General features: G+C 36.5%; 2 protein-coding genes across 2 annotated transcripts; both read right to left on the reverse strand.

Moving 5' to 3' along the window:
• Positions 1-269: 269 nt before the first annotated feature.
• On the reverse strand, positions 270-2370 carry LOC134741512 (organic cation transporter protein-like). Its single transcript, XM_063674316.1, has one exon. The coding sequence runs from the start codon at positions 2264-2266 to the stop codon at positions 656-658; it is 1611 nt and encodes a 536-aa protein (XP_063530386.1). The 5' UTR covers positions 2267-2370; the 3' UTR covers positions 270-655.
• An 80-nt stretch (positions 2371-2450) lies between these two features.
• On the reverse strand, positions 2451-10855 carry LOC134741529 (uncharacterized). The gene is made up of 8 exons (XM_063674342.1): positions 10609-10855; positions 10232-10379; positions 7467-7572; positions 4919-5066; positions 4390-4482; positions 3814-3912; positions 3516-3730; positions 2451-2760 (listed from the first exon to the last, which is right to left on the reverse strand). The coding sequence occupies exons 1-8, from the start codon at positions 10756-10758 to the stop codon at positions 2529-2531; spliced, it is 1191 nt and encodes a 396-aa protein (XP_063530412.1). The 5' UTR covers positions 10759-10855; the 3' UTR covers positions 2451-2528.
• Between the last annotated feature and the right edge of the window lie 9598 nt (positions 10856-20453).

Here is a 20453-nt window from a genome sequence, read left to right on the forward strand (position 1 = left end):
AAAATCAAGAAAACTTGTGTAACTTTCATTTATTTTAAACTAGCGACCCGCCCCGCACGGTGCAATGCAGGGCCCCTATATATTCGAGATGCACAACTATCAGTTTCGGCATCCACATCAGTTCAACAGTGGAATGAGAGGAAGGTTTATATGTATAATACATAAGAATGTATTATACATATTAACCTTCCTCTTGAATCGCTCTATCTATTAAACCCCCGTCAAAATCCGTTGCCTAGTTTTAAAGATCTAAGCATACATAGGGACAGACAGACAGCAGGATGCGACTTTGTTTTATACTATGATTGTATATGACGATGTACCCGAGCGATTTGACTAGCAATATTTTAAAAAGAATTATACTTTGAGATTTATTGAAAAACGTTAAAACTAGTGTCCGACTGAAGTTTCGGTTTCGGCATAAAAAAACATGTTTCGCAGATACTTTTGGCGCCTTGTTTTATCCACTGCTATTGATGCTTTGAAAAGACAACAGAGGCGCCGTTGTGTCGTAGAGCATCATCTTTAAAAATTTCACAAGCTTTTTATTGATTAAAAATGTGTGTATTTAAAAAATATTTTTATCTGAAACCTTAAAATAGTTAAGGCGCTAATAGGTTAAGACGCAACCTTAGTAGGTAGGTATATTTTTCTTTTACGCAGATCCAACAAGCTCCGCGTCTTCTATGGTGTCCGGTAGTTTGGTTCCTAACGTCTCCGGCTGCGAGAGGACCAACACCGCCGAGATGACCGCCATCGCGCCGAACAGCACCGACGGTATTCCCGACCAATACTCCATCAGAGGTGGTGTCAGTGGAGATATAATGGAACCTATGCGACCCATCATTGAAGAATACCCCAGGAACGAGTGTCGATGCCTCGTAGGATACAATTCAGAAGTATACAGATACAATGAAGTGAAGACGGCAGCTATACTAAATTTGCCCGTAAGGTATAAAGCTAGTGACAAACCATACATATCATTAGAGATAAAAGCAAATGAAATGCAACAAATGGCGCACGACATGTAACCCGTAAATAAAGTCACTTTTCTTCCTACTCTATCCAATACTAAAACTGCCGTCCAATAGCCTGGAATTTCTACGGCTGCGGTCGCAACATAATTCAAATACATATTTCCTGAAAGACTAACCGAGTTTATTGACAAACCATAGTAAATGAAAGTAGTAGTAATCCACCACACTGGAGTGGTGCAACACCTTCGTAACATAACACGACTTTTAACGACTCGCATTAATAAAGGTGTTTTGGTGTCAATCTTGTTTGCTTCCATTTTTCTTGGTATCGCTGTCAACAAATATTTGATATCGGAAGGTAAAATAGGACGGCCATTGACACCAGCTACGTGATTGAGCGTGGCTCTAGCTTGTTCCTGTTTATTTTTGCTCAGCAACCAACGGTGACTTTCATCAACAATCCAGTGGTAAAACACTGTAAGAAATACGGGGCAAAATAGCACCAAGGTTAAATGCCGCCATTCCGTTACTACTGAAGCTACAAGACCCACTATCATTTGACCCGCAGCAAATGCAGATGACATCGTAGCGCTTGTAAGAACACGGTACTTTGGTCCAACTAGTTCTGTCGCTAGAATGTAACTGGCGCTAAATATCCCGCCACCGATTGCCGTCTGCAAAAATTGAAAAGCAACGTACATAGCATAGTTAACTGAAAATGCTCTTATCAGACCAGTCAGAGCTTCGTTAAATCCAAAAAATACAATAGACATTCGTCGACCCAAATTGTCCGATATGTAGCCGGCAAGAATTAGAGCTACCATTCCTCCAACGCTATTGAACGTCCCAGCCAGAGCTCTTCGCCATTCTTGACATTGTAAATTAAAATCATACACAACGGTGTTCGTTCTCTCGAACACGAAGCTGTCACAATTCTCGGTTCTATTTCTGTCGAACATGCTTGCGGGACACACATCGCCCAGAGTAGTATTAGTTATGTTTATATATCGGTTACATTCATCAAAGCCTGTGGCAGTTTCTGGTATTGCATTTGATATCCATTCTGGTAGGTACTTTGGTTCTAGTCCGTCACATAGTGGCACGGTGCATCGATGTGGAAGCCTGGCTGCAGTAAAAATGTAATCTCCAGCCATAAATCCCGAACACGCCGCTGGTATTGCTAACAATAAGATACTAATCAACTGGTATTTGCCAAATTCTCCTACGGCATTATTCAAAACAGTTTCAAAATCCAGTTTCGTTACACCTTCACTGACACTTTCAGTCATCGTTGTAGCCGAAAAGTAAATTCCAATATTTTAAACTAAGTGATTCGTTTTCTTAGTCTGCGAGATATTGCGCGAGTGCTTGAATATATATGAGTGGCAACTATATAAACGTTATCTTGTTTATCGGCATCGTGCCAAGGTCGGAATAGCTGGTATGAATGACTTGAACGAATGAAACCAACTATTGGTCAAAGGTTGTTTTTTATATTTAGAAAACAAAAATTAGAAGGAACAAAAATTTTTGAACATTGCAGGTACTTATTTATACCATATCAGCCAACTGAGAAAGCCTTCTTCGGATGTGTTCTATTGGTGCTGATACATTAGAACTGGGGGAATTAATTGCCACCGCCGGAGACGCCATCCTTTGGAGTGACTCCAGGGTGAGCCTGGCTTCTAGCACGGCAGAGTCGAACATGCCTAGACTGCTCAGGTAAGGGGCTCGGTTATACTCTGGATGATCAATCATCCAGCGGCAATACTCTTTAACGCTCCTGCGAATTAACAAAAAGCAAATTGTTATGCGTCCGAGGATTGCTCGAATGTTATTTAATTTAAGTATACAAACTAGATACTGATTATAATCTTTTAAAGTGATAAGGAACGTAACACAGTTAGGTATTATGCTTTTTTCGTACCTACTAATGCAATTTAGAAGTCTGTTTAAACGTGAGGTAATTTACTCATTGCGTCGAAATAGGGTTTATTACAGGCAGCTGTGTTGGCGATATATTATAGTGCCTAAATACCTTATTTAAGTTGAGCGCATCGCCAACAAACTGTTTTAAACTTTAGATAATTATATAGTTTGTCAAAGGATTGTCTCATTTCAACATAGACAGAGAGAATCATACTATCTTTTTCTTACACTAGTAGTTGGGTGCTAGCCCAAGAGAAAAGGATGAGTATAGTTTTTTTTGTTCTTATTTACTGACAATTTGGTTTGACCAACCATAGGTACACTGTAAATTGTGTTTTGTTAAAGGAAAAGATAAATTTTCGTACATTGACCCGCCTGTTGCATAATTATATAGCTGTCCCGCCCATGATGCCGGTTATCAGTGTCACTGTGCGAGTTTGACAGCAACATAATGTGAGTGCTATAGATATAGCAACAGGCGGGTCGATGTATGAAAAAATATCTGGAAGGCGCCTCTGCTTTAAACTCAGGTAACCTCACATAATGTCACACTCATCCATGCCGAATATCACCTCTGGCATAACCAGAGTGGAATAAAAACAGCCAAACCTGAGGTTAGTGATGCCTTCCCAAACTGTTTTTAGTGAGACGAGGTCTTTAGGAACGTGGCGAGCTGACCGCCACATACTCTTGGTTTGATTATGAGGAGCGTGTGCTTGCTCGCGGTGCGGGAGTGATCGGTTGAAGGGTTCCAGAATGTCAGGGCGTTGCTCGGCTTTGATGTCCCTCGTCACTTCCCTCTCCAATACTGCATATTGCGATAGCTAAAAAGTTGGAAGTAAAATATACTATTTTTCTTTTTATGAACTAATTGAAAATCGCTAACGGTATAATAGCTATTGCGAACCTCGGGATTCCCAGTAACTTCTGCAATATTTTCCTCTACAGATGGCAACTCTTTTGGAATTACTTGAAGACTGCGAGCCACGTGCGTGTCAAATTCAATCTGAAAATATGGATTCATTAATCAGCTAATACTTAAATCGTAAAATAAATAGGCACTTGAAGGGGTAGTAGGGGACGGCTTTCTTCTCCATTTTCCTCTCTGGATACATATAGTGAAATTATATATTACGAGTACATACCTAATAGGGCAGTAAAGTAAAAAATGTCTCAGAAAATCACATGTAATTGTCGGCCGAGGCGAAGCTTTATGTGAACTGAGGCTTTCTTATTTATTGGCCGAGGTGTATATACAATTTTTCTGTTCGACGGAGCCGGAAAGCGGCAACTTCGATTAGCGCAGCGTGCCGAATGTTATCGTTTTCTATACGCAGAACAGAAAAATATTTTTACACAATTTGGTGTATATTTTTAATTTGGTGTTTAAGTTTTCTCTATTTTATTATATGAAAAACAGATACCATACAACATTTTAAAAGTAGATACATATGTTGCATCATACATAATAAATAATTATTACCTGGAAAAGCTCCTTTATAGCTTTCGGTTTAAACAATTGCGATTGTTGATTTCCTCCCAATTGTGTCATATATTCACAAAACTCATGCACAATCTGAAAAACGGCAATGCACAATGGTAGCATTTTTATATACAAAGAAGGAGGTTACCGGAATATTTTTCAACTTTGCCATAAGTATTAAAAGTATCATTATTAGTTTGTTATGTATGTTGAATTTCTTTGTATATAGATTTAATTTCTTTGGCCGACTTTATCGAAACAAATTTTCATTAACGAGTAGGTAAAATTCTTTTTATGCCCATAAATATGTGTGTGAAGTGAGCAATGATTTGCTTATTGCTTAATTAGTTAGGTACACAAATAACAATAAATTAGTTACTGAAATAATTGTGCGGAATGTAAATGCCCAAAATAAGTAATCCAATATGAAGCAATTATTTCAAAGAAAAACTAAGTACAAAATAGAAAACAGCGGGAAAAGTTGCCAACATGGTAAACTTGCAAATACAATGTGGGTGTCAAGTTTTACCCGGTCTGTGAGGTCGTCGGCTTTCCGGACGAGAGATTTTTCTTCCTCCCGCTCTGGTTGAAGGTAGTGCGTCGGCCAGGTCACTTGCTCTCTTTCGGGCTTTTTTAAAAGTTCCCAGTGAACATTTACTCCATCTTGCTGGGTAACTCTGTTGGTAAACTTCTGACTTCATAACTATGTATTTCAACTAAAACCTATACCATAACATCAACATAAATTACAATTTACAACATCTCTTTTCCCTTATTCCAAAGAAAGTTTCTAAGATAAGAAAACAATTATTAGCAAGTAATATCATCGTCTCTCTTAGAAATAATACGAAGTTTAATATGTGACATAATAACTTAGGCGCAACAAAATCCGTCTACGATATTAAAAAAGAAAAACCTACGCTCAAGACCAATAAAAACGGGTCGGTTAATTTGTTCAGAAATGTCCATTCATTGCTCGTGAGTGTATGTGCACGTTCTTAAAATAAAAATAAAAAAACGTTTATTCACGAATCGTGCTTACAGCATGAGCAGCGTGCGTGAGATATTTATATGTAGTCTGATTAAGAATTTGTTGTTAATTAAAAGAGCGCTTAAATTGACGTTGATAAATAAGTACGTGTAAAGAAATATGTTATCATAAGTTAGCCTTATATTATAAGTAAGAAAAGTTCTAATAAATAATTACACACACTTTGGATTCACTGTCTAGGTCGTCTTTTCAGTCGTTGAAATGATTAGGTACTTTCCTCGAGGAGGACCCGTTTGAAATCGCCTTTTCATACAAACGTAGTCCTCATTTTCCTCTGGATATTGATATAATTGAAAATATTTTGACACAATTTGTTGTATATCAACCATATAGCTGTGCCAAAACTAGATGCATTTTAAAATTAGTATAAATACGGTTTTTCGCTCCAAATTTTTACAATAATCAAAAAATCCAAAAAAGTCAAACGTAGGGGCATAGCCATGGTTAATATACATCAAATTATGTCAAAATATTTTCCATAATGTAAATATCTAGAGGAAAATGGGGACTTCGTTTGTATGGAGAAGCGACGGTCCCCTTTCCTGTTAAGCAGCTCAAAGTTACCTACAGGACGACGTCTGCTTTCTTTAGTCTCCAATAGCTTTTTTACTGTCTTAATCATACTAATACGATTGAAAGGGGATACCGCCGTTTAGCCAAAATATTTTTCGCCAAATTTCACTTCCCGACAAACTTATGGCATCAGTTTCATTTCCCAAATGAAATTTTACCAAATAATTATTTCGCAACCATTTCATTTCCCAACCCCAAAAATGGAAATGAAAATGACGTACTAGGTTGGGTTAGGTTAGGTTGGATTGCCGACGGGGTATCGGAGGTCTACAATCGAGTTCCCGAATCCCCGTCAACAAAGCGCGCGGCGGAACACCCCAGGGGGTTTAGTCCGTGGGAGTCGGACATACCCACTAGGCTTCTCCCGGGCCAGTGGGATCCATAAAGGATTCCCCCTGGGTTATCAAAAAAAAAAGGTTAGGTTGAATTATGTAAAATTGGGAAATGAAATTCGGCCAAATTAAACTTTGGCGAAAAGTTGGTTGCCAAGTGAAATTATGCAATACAATTTTCGGCGAAACATCAGTAAACCGATTGAAAGAACTAATGATTGATTTATTGCGTAGATATATTACGGTAATTCAGGCTACAGTAGCAAGTACAAATTTTCATATCACAAAATGTTCTCTGTAGTGTTCAGTGGAACTATTTTGTGATAGGTACCTATGTAAATTTACAGGTTTCAATTTAGATTGGTTAATAAAAGAGTACTGAGCCCAGGGTGCCTACTGCCTAGCCATGGTGACAATCGCTTGCACTACGAGAACGAAACGCTTGTGTCTCTCTATCACTCTTCCATATTAGTGCGACAGTGATAGTTGCGTTTCGTTCGCTACGGAGCGTAAACGATTGGCATGTTGACTACGCACCCTGAGTAGTGTAAGGGTATGCGCGCACGAGCAACTTATTCGCCAGGCGATTTAAATATTTGTCTCTTTACGACAAATAAATCGCCTGGCGACTAAGTTGCTTGTGATGGGCGCACGAGAGCGACTTTTGTGTCCGCAACTATTTTGTCTCTCACATCAAGCCTATGGGTAAGTATGAAAGTGCGCGCATGTAGCGACGTGACAAGCGGGAGACTTTCTGAGGTCCTACCGCGAACCAGGTTCGACGTGTTGCCTCCCTGTCGCACTTACATACGAATTTACAAGTGCGACAGAGAGGCAACACGTCGAACGTGCTTCGCGGGGCCGACCGGCGGCTTTATTTGTCGCCCGTGCGCGCACTTGCATTGAAACAATAGGGAAGGAGACAGTTTCGTCGCGGGCTTGTCACCGAACCCGCGGACAAAAACGTCTCCCGGGAGTCACGTCGCTACGTGTGCGCACTTCCATACTAGCCCATAGACTTGATGTGAGTGACAAAATAGTCGCGGCGACAAAAGTTGCTCGTGCGCGCATACCCTAAGTCCATAAGACTGCCGATTTGCGCTACGCGCTGTGCACATTACCTGGGAGAAACTTCTACTTCAGTGTCGGAGTCAATCTCTCTATCGATACGAATGGTTTTTCTCAAATATAAAACAGGTTCCTTCACGATCCTACCACGACGCTTCTCTAAAAAAACAAAAAGTTATCAAAAATATAAACTATAATAATACCAGCTTCTACCCGCGACTTCGTCTGCGTGGAATGATGATCATGAATAAAACTATCCTATGTCCTTCCTCGGGCCTCAAACTATCTACATACCAAATTTTATCTAAATCGGTACAGTAACCCTACAATGCATACAGTTCCACATATGCCACAACAGAAATATGTGCGAATTGAGTTAAAAATCAGGTACGCAGCGACATCTGTTATACTTTTAAGATTACTTGACATACAAGGCTACTATAATAGTTCGGCGTGTTGCCACAAGGCAGCAGTAAATGACCAAGGTATCGAGCGATCGATTAAATTTCGTTATTCGGTTGTAAAATCTGTTTTGACAACTTTCGAAGTGCTATAAATAGGTAAATCATTTTTCAACACACTTGCTCAAAACGACGTTTTTATTCCACCGATTATTGGCTCATAATCCTAGATATTAAACACGTGTGCTCTTTCAGTGTATTATTCCACTCGTGCTTTTTCATTATATTATCCGACTGAGTTAAGAAGGTAATTGATTGCTAATAATATGCATGGAAAGGGGGCCTTCTTTAATTGGTCGGACTGGCGGACACCGGCGCGCCCGACCGCCTGCGCGGTGTGCGGCCCGGCCGGCCCGCTCGGCTCGCCGCCCGCGGCCGGGGCGAGGGGCGGCCGGCAGTATGACAGATGCAACACACAATACTAACTGTTTTAACTATTAAAATTTGATTAATATGAGTATCTTTTTTTTTCTCGCAAGTGTGTTGAAAAACGTCGTATGAAACGCGTGTGCATTGGTCATTACACACATTGGCTTTCTTATTGCGCGCTCGCTTACAGCTCGCGCGAACAATATCGCCTCGTGTCGTGTGTAATAACCAACTTAGCACACTTGTATCATAATGTACTATTAAAAAGTGAAAAAGCAAGAAAAGTTTAGTGACTGTTAAACTGTGCATTATTGAAAGGTAAGTTTAATTTTGCAGTATTGAGATGTTTAGATAACGTCGAGCAATATTTTTCAAACGTACCCGATATGGTACACCATGCATTGAGGTTCATATATTTCTTACACAAAACAAGTGAGGAACGCTGGCACTTGTCAGTCTTTATGACGTTGGCATAAGTTTGAATTTGGCGTACCGTAATAATAAAATTATGTATAGTTTTTTGATGATGCGAAAGTAATCCACGAGGTGCAGTTATTGAGCATTATTATCAATCCTCTGGATGTAAAGATGATCGGGATCTGGATGATGGCATCTTCGAGGGCCGATAGTGAATTCGAGATTGAAATATTGTGGGCAACAATAAATAGGGCCTGTTAAGAATTTAGCGATTCAGAAAATAGTAGATCGTCAAATCCTGAGTTAGTTGAGCAGCCCCAGTTACATGATTTCTTTTTAACTAATTCACAACTCCATACATTGGAATAACCTTGCCAGAATTTCGAAGTTGGCAGCCTTAAATAATGTTTGGCGTTGGCGATGGATAGTACCTATACTCGTTTCACACCTTTGGAGACGCCTTGTCATTTTCTGTACAAAATAGTCTGCCAATTTTTGAGGGGGAGGGGCACGTCAAATGTTTAGCTATTTGTACGTAACGTACAAATAGCCATGTCAGATAATAAACGTCAGTCCATACCATACGTATGAGTGATGAGTATGACCATTGGGCAAGGTTTTCGACAGAGGGGTAAGCTCTTAAAGGCAACTCCGGTTTTTAAATGCTCTAAGTTTCACACTGACGCCATGAACCGCGGAAATTGCACCAAAACAGCTAAACTTCGTGTAAATTGAGCATCGAATGAAAATGCATGGTATTAATAAAGTAAATGAAATGAAAACTCCATGGTAGTATAGTCTGCATCTTCTCAAAAGATTTTTACGCCCATAGACGGTAATCTGTTAAAGAAAAGCCATTGTTTCTTTGCTGTGAGCGGTCGGCCATTGTGTGCCATTGTGTCTTACAATGGCACGCGCCGTAGCACGCGCTCAGGAACAATGGCACACAATGGCCGATCGCTCGCACAAAACAAACAAAGGCTTTTGTTTAACAGATTAGGTACTACCTTCATCAATGTCAAATATTGAGCACTGCCATATATTTTACCTGCTTAGTCCTAATAATGTGATGTGTGATTAATTGATGTGCACTTTTTTCTTTATAAAATAACGAAAAAGTATGAAGTTCTTTAAAAAATATTCAGAGCAAAAGAGTAGTAGGTATAATATTTAAGACGTCACTCACACCGTAATAAGGAACATTAGCATTACTTATGGTCAATCTATTCGTGCCCACTCGTGTCTTAGTTGCATGTGTCGCTTAACTTCAAACTCGGGTAAATCCATTCGACCCTCTCAGCAAACATCTCGATTCATATTATAGGTAAGTACATCGTATAAAAAAAGAAATTATGCCCAAAGGAGTGACAAATAAATAAAATAATATGCATTTAACCTTTCGTATGCTTAGGAGCAGTTCTGCTCCATATATAACTTAAACACGAAGTTGTCACGATTGCTGGCATTCGAGCGATGGCAATTTTTTGACATGCGCATACGAAAGGTTAAATTATATAGTCAGTGAATTAATACCCAACTCCTTAATTTAAAGTTGGTGTTATGGACCTTACCTTCGATCGGACCCTCGATTTCTTCTTTGGAAAAATTTTTTTTCAGTGGCAAGTCCAATGTACTGCAAACTTTGCGGTATAGTTTCTCGGGCAATATTTCAGCCAAATAGGTGCTCTCGGCGTCTCGATTTTGATTTTGCTCTTCTTCCTATGGATAAGTCACTAAGTGTAAATACATGGTTAAATAAACACATTTTATTAATAAATATACATACATACTCGTATACACATTTTAAATAAAATGTCAAGAGTCTAGTAACATGAAACATCGAATACGTGTAGAGTGAAAAACGATACAAGTTCTAGAACTTGTATGAAACTTATACTATTTTTCATTTGACCCAAAGCATTATTTAAGTACATGCGTAGGTACTTACTTGGGCAGGCGTATCCAATTTATCAAAAACATTTCCCCAGTATTTTCTGTTGGCGTGAATCGCCTCAGTGGTTTCGTATTTCGATGGTTTAATAATCACTATCTTACGAGACTTATGTGTATTCTTATTGGCTGACTTGTATCTGTGCATTTTCTAAGCAAAACACGGTTGTATAAACTTGGCCACATAGATTTCTCGGTCACATTTGTCACGTCACGCTGTTTCAGGAGCTCATTCCGAATGGCGGGGAAGCTAATGTAAAGCAAGCCCGGCAGTGCTGCACTTTTCCGCGTAGCCTTTAAAACAAGAAGAAATGACACGTGCCTAATTGAATTATCAATGTCTGTTATCTTACAATTTTTGTTTAATTCTAATAGGTGATTGATATATAATATGTAATACTTAGTGTCAACTGGAAATCAAGCAATTAGATTTTGTGCCATTCCGTATCCTGTCACAGTGACAATAAATATAAAATGCGCTAGGTATCTCATATAAATTTAATATATTAAAACGGGTCACTCGCACCCTACCCATTTTAATATATTTTATATGTCTGTGTCTCACGGAAGTTTTGTATCTCATATTGTCATATTTTTTGACTCCTTTAGGCCAATTCAAACTTATATTCCGAAATCAAAATGATGTCATTTTGTTTCCATTCGCGTGTGAGATACGTATTATTAACAACGATCACACTTACATTTTCACGAAAAAGTTCACTTTTGCTAAGGTAATCCGTATATCGATATAAATTATAATAATTTAGCACAGCCAATAACTACCCTTCATGTATATTTCGTGACCATAACTATCAGAACATAAGTAACGTAAATAAACTATTAATAATAATTAGCCACGATTAAATGTGTATTAGTTTGCGTTAATTATTCTATAATAAATTAAATTAAATGTAGCAAATACATTTGTTAAATTCAATTATTACGCTAACCGGATGTGCGGTAGTCTTAGATGACAATTTTATTATTCCGTCTTAAGCTAATAATAAATTAATCTATTTATTATGAGCCTCCTAAATTACTATCGGTTTATTTTCATATAAATTGTATTTGCTACATTTGATTATTACGATAACCGGATGTGCCGGAAACATCGTACTTTGTTTCTCCTACCAAGAAGTGGTGGAAGGGGTAAAGCCTGATGTAATATAAGCGGGTGCTGACAATTGTGAGGCACTTCTCGGTTGGAGAGCTAACGACGAGGAACCAAGTTAAGTGTCAATTTTATATTTCTATTGTTTGTGATTTTTATGACTTGTTATATCTTTCTGTGTGATTTGCTTTTATTATAGTCTGATGGTATGTACGTTACAATCTTCAATGTGACCTATGATGACCTAAAAAGCGTGATTTTAAGAGGCCGTAGTCGATTTTGGAGCAAAAATTTTAAATTGATAGATTTAGTCGTTGAAATTATACACGTTTTGTTACGTAATATCTAAATAACAAGTATTGGTTTCTATTAGCACGTCTTCTCATCTTGCCTTTTAATAATGAGGTCGCAAGCGTGCATCTCCGGTAATATATGAAAAGAAGTGGCAGTTTTTAAAAATTCATCAAAAATGTATGGTGGTAAATTATACAAATTGATGTATAAGAATAGTTTCAACAAATGTTGTAGATTGTTTAAGTATCAAAATTACGTTGAAATTAAGTCGATTTTCAGAGAAATTTTCACTTGTTTTGAAGTAATTTCTGGAGAAAATTGATTTCGTCTAACTTTCATTTACACTACTTTAAAGTCATAATAATAAAAATGTAGTCTGATAAACGTTAAGTACAGGATATGTGTAATACAAAATTACCATGTTTAGCCGTCCAAACTTTACGAAATTTACAAATAAGAGCGACAAAATCAGTGCTATACGCGCGTTTACCTAAACGTCCATCAGAAAAGCAAACATTACTAATTTAGTGAGCCTGTTTTCAACAAATTGATCTGATAAAAGGTAAGATAAGAAGATGCGCTAATAGAAACTAGTACTTGTTATTTCAATTAGGTAACAAAAGCTGTACAATTTCACCGACTAAATCTATCAATTTTACATTTTTGCGACTAAAATCGACACCGGCCTCTTAAATGAGTTTTTAGTAATTACTACGTAACGTATATTCCAACTGATTACAGTATAATATATGATATACCAGCCCTTGCTAGTTTTACTGCTGCTTTAAATTATGTCAAGTATGTACGTTAAGGTAGCCAGTACTAATAACAAGCCACCAATATATTGCGCAGCGTACTTACTTGACTAATTTAACAATCCAATATTAAAATTTTTGCTAATGGAGCCGATTATGTAAATCGATTATATGTTCAGTAAGTCTATGATATACTTTTACTTATATCCGCTATCACAAATATATTACTTGATAATTAAATAATATTTATACTTTTCATGTTTTCATATTCAAACCTTGTAGGTATCCCTTTAATACATACATTACCTTGAGCAGTAACTACCTGTTCTTAATTAAATACTGCATTACCTTCTTATTGCCTATTTCATTAATTTTAATTAATTAAATAAAGTATATTACTATATCTTTAATCAATAAATCTGACACGCGCGTGAATTTCACTCGTACTTGTACAAATATAACTTTCATCACTTTTATATCGGAATGTAAGTTCAAATTGGCCTTAAGGTACGAAGTGGCATAGAAATCATATTATTTACCGCACCTTCTCACAATGGCTAAAATAAATAGAATACCTATGTATTTTAGTAATTCCCAAATTTTTTATTAAGTTGTATTTTCATTGAGTCTTAGGAGGCTTACCATATTCATCTTATACTTAAACTACACACAAAAAATATTTATGCTAAAGTAGGTATTACATGTCTAAATATTCTTAGATCTATCGTGTTGAAACGTAGCGTTGCTTTGGAAACGTTTTAATCTGATAATTGTTTAAAACGAATAGGCCAGGAAATGAATGCACAAAAAAAGTTATAGAGGGAAATTTTTGAAACACAATTTTTGACTTCGTTACTTTGTTTGGACTAGTTAGGAGGTGAACATATCAAAAGTCGAACTTGAGCCGGGGGAAGAGGGAGGATTGAATTGAAGGTTCCAATTTTCGGTTTTCCGATTATATCTCGGAAACTATGCATCATAGCGACATGGTCACTTATACAGAATGAAAGTTAATTTAATTTGTTACAAGTTTTATTTCGTTAAGTTTTTCGATATCTTGAATAGTTTTTGAGATAGCCGCTCTTGAAAGTTTATTATTTTTACATTTATAAAATAAAAATAAAACTAATCAGCTTTCGGTTTGTCTAAGTAGTCATGGCGCTACGACGCAAAGTTTCCAAGATATGTGAAAAACCAAAAAAATGGGACCTTCTTACCCCGCTTCCCCCCCCCCCGCCTCCGCCCCCCGGCGCAAGAGCTACGGCCGGGGACTTTTGAAGCATTTTCCGCTATAACTTCTTATTACTTAGCCTAGAAGTATATTTTGCCCTATGTACCTACTTCCTAACAGTGGTCAGTAGGTAATATAATTATAGTTTATAATCAACCTTATTGGCATTTTCTTGAACTAAATTCGGTAAGGACATTATTTTATAATTATAAAACTACTAGTAGGTATGTAAATTACAATTTTGCGCCATAAACAAAAAATATTGTAGGTATTCATCTTTTTACTACCTGCCTACTTTTTTTTGTACCTATATTTATCTTCGTTGAGTTCTCACAAGACTATTAGGTATTGATGAGCTTACCTACAGAGAGAGAACAGGTTTTCATGTGTAAGATTGCCCAATTATATTTTTCCAACACAATCAACACACACAATGCATAAAGTTAACGAAACTTGGTTGTATTGTATCTAGTTTAAGAGAGAACAAACCTGGAAACTAACTTTTTAAGGCACATCACTTCTATAACTACCTGCATATATGTACTTATCCAAAGAAGGACTTTGTGTATTAACGTTATGTCACTAGTGAGGTATTAAATATTCAATATTTATGGATGTTTCTAATACCAAAGAGCCTCGTCGGCGCTACGTTCAGTTATTTGTTTGATCAATATTGTCTGTGCGCTTTTGTTGTCTAGTTAGTAGTTAGGTACCTACCTACTACCTATTTTAAAATTATAAGTGTGATATTTCGTATGAGCATAAACAATTAAGTTGGCTATCGTATGGCATTCTTGGTTTCAACTTAGGTATCTTTAACAGTTTCTGTATTATAAACCTTTTAAAGAAATGAGTTTTGTTTCATTGTGTACTTGTGCATGCTTTTTTTTTTTTTTTTTTTACTCTAATTTTTAAACACTCTAATTTTTACAGTGAAACAGATGTAATAATTATAGTCTACCATGAAACATCGTTAATTAACATTGAAACGGTGTTATAAATAAGTGACATTAATAAATAGATATATGCTTTCAATCAATTGTGTACGATTGTTTCAACCTAGGACAATTGACCCTTGTCCTTTATATATTATTCATGTTGTACGTTATCCGGTGTATCCCGATATATTTGATTAAACTTCGTACCAATATTATTCAACTACGTCGTCGGAGTCGTGAAATGTATGGGAACCAATACTATATCATATGATTGGATTAATTGAATTATTGGCACCTAGTCTTCTTTTATCCATTATTTATATTTTGTATTATAATTTTTTTACTTAGTACCTTAAAGTACAGTCATACCTAAACTTTAAAAAAATATTATAATGAGAACAATAGTTGAACATAATAAATAAAGTTTTCACGAGTGAAGTTGGTAAGTTTATTCAGACTGCAGTTGTGTCAGATTTCGCGGGAACTCGCGCTTAACACAATATTATGGAACGGCAAAACGTCAAGTTAGCATAACACTGTTAACTTTACCCGGCAGTATTAAAATTGGAATAAACGTCCATTTCCGCTAAAATGAAGTGTTTAAAATTATCAAAATAGGCTACACATGACCTCTTTAGCGACATACATACAATTATTCGATTCGATTTATCTAGTGTAAAACATTTCCGCACCCAAAATCCAGGGGTATGCATATTAGTTCCGTATACATGATAATTAAGCTCTTCCGACAGGTACTTCTACGTGTCATTACTAACGAGGGAATCCGAAAGTTGTTAGCTGCTCCGGCTCTACTCATGCGATCACAATATTATTTACCATTGTGAGGGATATTTCAATGCTAATTATGGCTATGTTTTTTTTAATTAAGCAATTTTTTTTTTATTATATATTTTTAACTGAAAGCTGTTGTATGGAGTATTTAGCTTGTATGGAGATACGAATTCCTTAGAAAAAACGGCAATTTTAGGCACAGTTAAATGAATTTCGTATTGAATTTTTGAAAATCGAACTTCAATTTACCCGGGACTAATTATTCAGCTGTTCCTTCTGCTATTTCTAATGCATAAATCGATAAATAATGTTATATGTACATATATATATATATATATTTTAATATCAGAAATTTTTACTTTTAATGAAATGACTCATTGTTGACACCTAATAAATCATAATAATGTTTACTCAATTAAAACGATTTACATGTAAAAGAACGGCCGAGATTCGTAGCAGCACCTAAAAATAACTAATTGTTTTTTTTAACAATAACGCGTCGAAGTAAAACAATTTAAAATATAAACTAATCGTTTTCTAAAAATGTATTTACACCACTTCAATAAGTACTGAAAGATCCCTCACAATTCACAATGGTATAAATAATATTGTGATCGCATGAGTAGAGCCGGAGCAGCTAACAACTTTCGGATCAGCCCTCGTATGCAAGTAAGTAAGTAAATATTCTTTACAGTACATATGGTGCTACTTTCTCGCACTAGTGCGTCAAATAGCACTTTTCGTGCATATGTCGAAAGTTTAAAGGGCCATATGTACTGTAAATCGTTGTACGATACACGTGCGAATAGGTAATTCGCAACTCATGTCGATTTAAAACACTCCCTGCGGTCGTGTTTTAATTTATCGCCACTCGTTTCGAATTTCCTCTTTTCCGCACTTGTATCGTAAATAACTATTATTGCACCAAAAATAATACATTTTACATACATGTAAAACTACAAAGACATTTTTAAAGAAAAATAGAACCAGGTAACAACAGGCGATCTTATCGCTAAAAAGCGATCTTTTCCAGACAACCCTTGGGTAGCAGGAAATGTAGAACTCATACAAAAGTCAACAGGTAGTGCAAGGAGCTAAATATGGAGACTATTAAACACAAACACATATACTACAATTACTACTCAAGTCTGGTTGATAAGATAATATCCTGCCCTAAGATAGAGAGGGACACACTATTTAGTGAGATATTTGCTTGCCTACAAGTTGCCTACATGCTTGAAACATTCCGCGTCACGATATTGTTTATCTTGCCAAGTTTGACGACACGGTTACGGCAACTCCAACAAGATTATATTTAATTAACCGAAAATTCCTTTGTAGGCAGATTTATTTGAGAACTTTTGCTAGTGATGGCTGTTATTCCGGCTCTTGTTCAAGCAATCTTTATGTCGGTCAAGATAGGTGTACCTATCTGCATGAATATTCAAACGAAATTGTATATTTTAATATTAAAGTAATAAATATTTTAAACCGTCGAAATAAAGCGAAGGATAGTGTGACGGTGTGAGCCTAAAGGGGCCCACTGACTATCAGTCCGCCGAACGATATCGGCCTGTCAGTTAGAACAAAAATTTGACAGTTCCGAACAACTGACAGGCCGATATCGTCCGTCTCACGTAAGCGAACAACTTGCGAACGTGAAGCGAAGCGGCGCGGCGCGGCGCGACGGGCCCACGGCGCTCGCGTTCGCAACGATTTAGCCCACGTAAGACACTTCTATAGGTATCAACTATCAAAGGATTGATTTACCCCGAGCCGCATCGCTTCGCTTCGCGTTCGTGCGATGTTCGCCTACGTAGTTGTAGTACGCTGCGTTACATGTATGTTTCACGACCAGTGAAATAAAGGTATAAATAAAATAAATAAAGGTAACAAAATAGATTCGCGATAGACCCGATTGTAATGTGATTTAATATGTGTTCAAAACGCGAAAGTTTTAAATGTTATACATGTATGTTTGTTTATGTGTCGGTCAGTGAGAGCATTAAGTTAAAGTACATATGTAATACAGATTCTTTAATTTGCTTGAAAAAATAAGATGAATATAAAGTTTGTAAGAGAAATGGTAGCGAGTATAGTTATTTTATAATTACAAGTATAATATACTGAATTTAGCCAAATATCTAGAAGTATATCACTTATGTACCGGCCACGTACCATGCTCATATTATTATCAAGTTTACCAAAAGCACATCACTAATCTCCTAACAGTTAAGGAGTAATTCTAGGAATGTCGTAAGTCGCAACTCCGAGCTGTGACGACTTAATAAGTTAACTTGTTATGGGACGTGTGTAAATTTACCTTAACGCGGATCCACCGCCCGCGCCCCGCATCATTGCTAACGCTGCAATTTATATTATCGTGTAGTAAATGCGAAATTTAACAATGCTTTTGGGTAAAATGAAAACTAATATTTTATCTATTAAAAAAAAACCTTATTAAGTACGTGCGTAATGGTGTAATATACAATCTCATCCGTATGATCCGTGATACGGGTATTTTGGGAGAAAATAGATTCAAATAGTGTTTGATTTATACCTAAGCAGATTTAGATTTTTTATTCCACAGAACATGCAAACCCCAGTTTAGTCAAACTTGCATTTTGCATGTGTATAACATGTTTTTGCAAATGAATCCCATAATACCTAATAATATAAAAAAGAAACAAAAACAAGAGGACCAGAAGAAATAACAAAAAGATAAACTTTGATGGTTCCTGTGTTGTTTTGGAACCATCACAGACCAATAGTACAGTTTGAAACAGAAACATCTGTGGGTTTTTAACCTCATTGAAGGCACCTTCTCAAATCTTACGGGCATATACCGAGTTACCGAGTGACATTTGTATTTTCATCAACAAATAAAGCATTTGCCTTACAAGACAGTCCCTCCTCGTTCCTAATACATACCATTTATTTTGCGATAGTAAAATATTATTTGGCGATTTTCCGTTAACTACCTTAACTTGCGTAAATAAATACTGGGAGCAAACAAGAACAAATGAATAGAGTTTAGGGAGTAACCGACAAGATACGGCGAGCAATTTGTGATCACTGACACGGGTTATGTTAACACCTGGTTAAATTGAACGCGCCGGCGGTTCCAGAGTCGGGCTCTTACCAAACTACGAAGCTATATACCTATAAGGTCCACTTTTGTCACAATGACGTCACAATAGGGTAGTTTGGGGAATAAATGGAGCAGTGTTAATTAATACGGCAGTGTTAATTTAAATTTATTAATCAAGCATTCACGATATAAATTACCCATAAGTCAATTGGCCTTTAATTCAATTTTTAATTACATAATTACCTATAAATACCTGCTTTGATAACCGCAAACTTTTCAAATATGCACCAATAACATTTGTCAAGGTGGAAAAAAGCTTTTTCTTTTTGAATTCGGTATATTCTGCTAAGAATCAGAAGACGTAGCCTGACCGCAAGTAATTTAGAACAACATTTTATCTGTTACGGAGAGCCAGTTAATGAAAGAACAATGTCGATAAATTAATCAATTGACAATAGGGGTGATGACACATGTTGAATTTTATAACAAAATCTAGTAAAATAGATAGCAAATGAGCAATTTATGCCAATAATGTGGATATTAAAATAATATATGGAAATGATAAAAAATACAGGACCTAAAAGACAAAATTTAATGTTTTTTTAAACTTCCAAAAACGAATAAAGTAAGGGTACCATTCGATTCCTTTTACATTTTATCCAAAAAAAAAACCGGCGAAGTGCGAGTTGGACTCGCGTTCCAAGGGTTCCGTACATTACACAATTTAAACAATGTATTTTTTTATGTGAAACGTCTTTAAAAAACCCGTAGGGGTCGGATCAGAAACCAAGTAATTAAGTCCGACTCACGCTTGACTGCACATTTCTAATAGGTTTTCCTATGATCTATATTCAGCCATTTTTGAGTTTTTGCAAAATGTATACTTTGACGGACGGGTAACTACGGAACCCTACATTGTGCATTTTTGATTAGCAGGTGACTAAGCTTGTTTATTCTAAACTAAAAATTTGAGTTATGATGAACGTCTACGAAAAAACCGACATTTTCTTAAATCGTCTATTTTTTATCCCTGCAGCTCCTAAAGTTTTGATCGTAGAGTAAAAATGAATATGACCTAATTTGTAGAAAATTGTATTTAGAAACTTTTGTCCGAAGTAATTATAATGCTATTCGTAGATATTCGAAATGTGAAAATCTGAAAAAAGGTACCTTCAACCCCCCCTACACCCTCAGCACACCCCCCACCCTAGAGGACTTAGTATGTTTATCTGGACACCACAAGCTATAACTATATCAATTTTCAAAACTACACGAATTATTTCCGCTGATTGCCCATATTCGGCTTAATTTGACGTGGCGTATAGTTGGTAATACAGTTATGCATTTTTGCAAACGGTACACACACTAATGCAAGAGGGACAATACTTAAGTATTTTACCTATACACATAGTTTAATTAAGGGATTAAGCTTCAAAGATTTGTACGACCTGTATCTATTATTATGTATTTATACCTAATATACTAATGTGTAGTTACCTATTTATTTTACAGCCCTGTCGACAATCCCTTTAGTAACCACATCGCAACAACGGCGAGTGTCACATCAGAGCAGATTATGCAGAATGGTAACGAAAACGTCTAAGTCGGGTTATGGCGGGAGCCTTTCATTT

This window comes from Cydia strobilella, chromosome 5 (assembly GCF_947568885.1).
Source record: "Cydia strobilella chromosome 5, ilCydStro3.1, whole genome shotgun sequence".
NCBI classification, from domain to species: Eukaryota; Metazoa; Arthropoda; class Insecta; order Lepidoptera; family Tortricidae; genus Cydia; species Cydia strobilella.

Coding starts and splice junctions, on each gene's coding strand:
- LOC134741512 (XM_063674316.1), bottom strand. CDS start 2,266: ATGACTGAAAGTGTCAGTGAAGGTGTAACGAAACTGGATTTTGAAACT.
- LOC134741529 (XM_063674342.1), bottom strand. CDS start 10,758: ATGCACAGATACAAGTCAGCCAATAAGAATACACATAAGTCTCGTAAG. Junction 4,483..4,918: donor CCGACGACCTCACAGACCGG/GTAAAACTTGAC, acceptor GCCGTTTTTCAG/ATTGTGCATGAGTTTTGTGA. Junction 2,761..3,515: donor GAAGGCATCACTAACCTCAG/GTTTGGCTGTTT, acceptor GTTAATTCGCAG/GAGCGTTAAAGAGTATTGCC.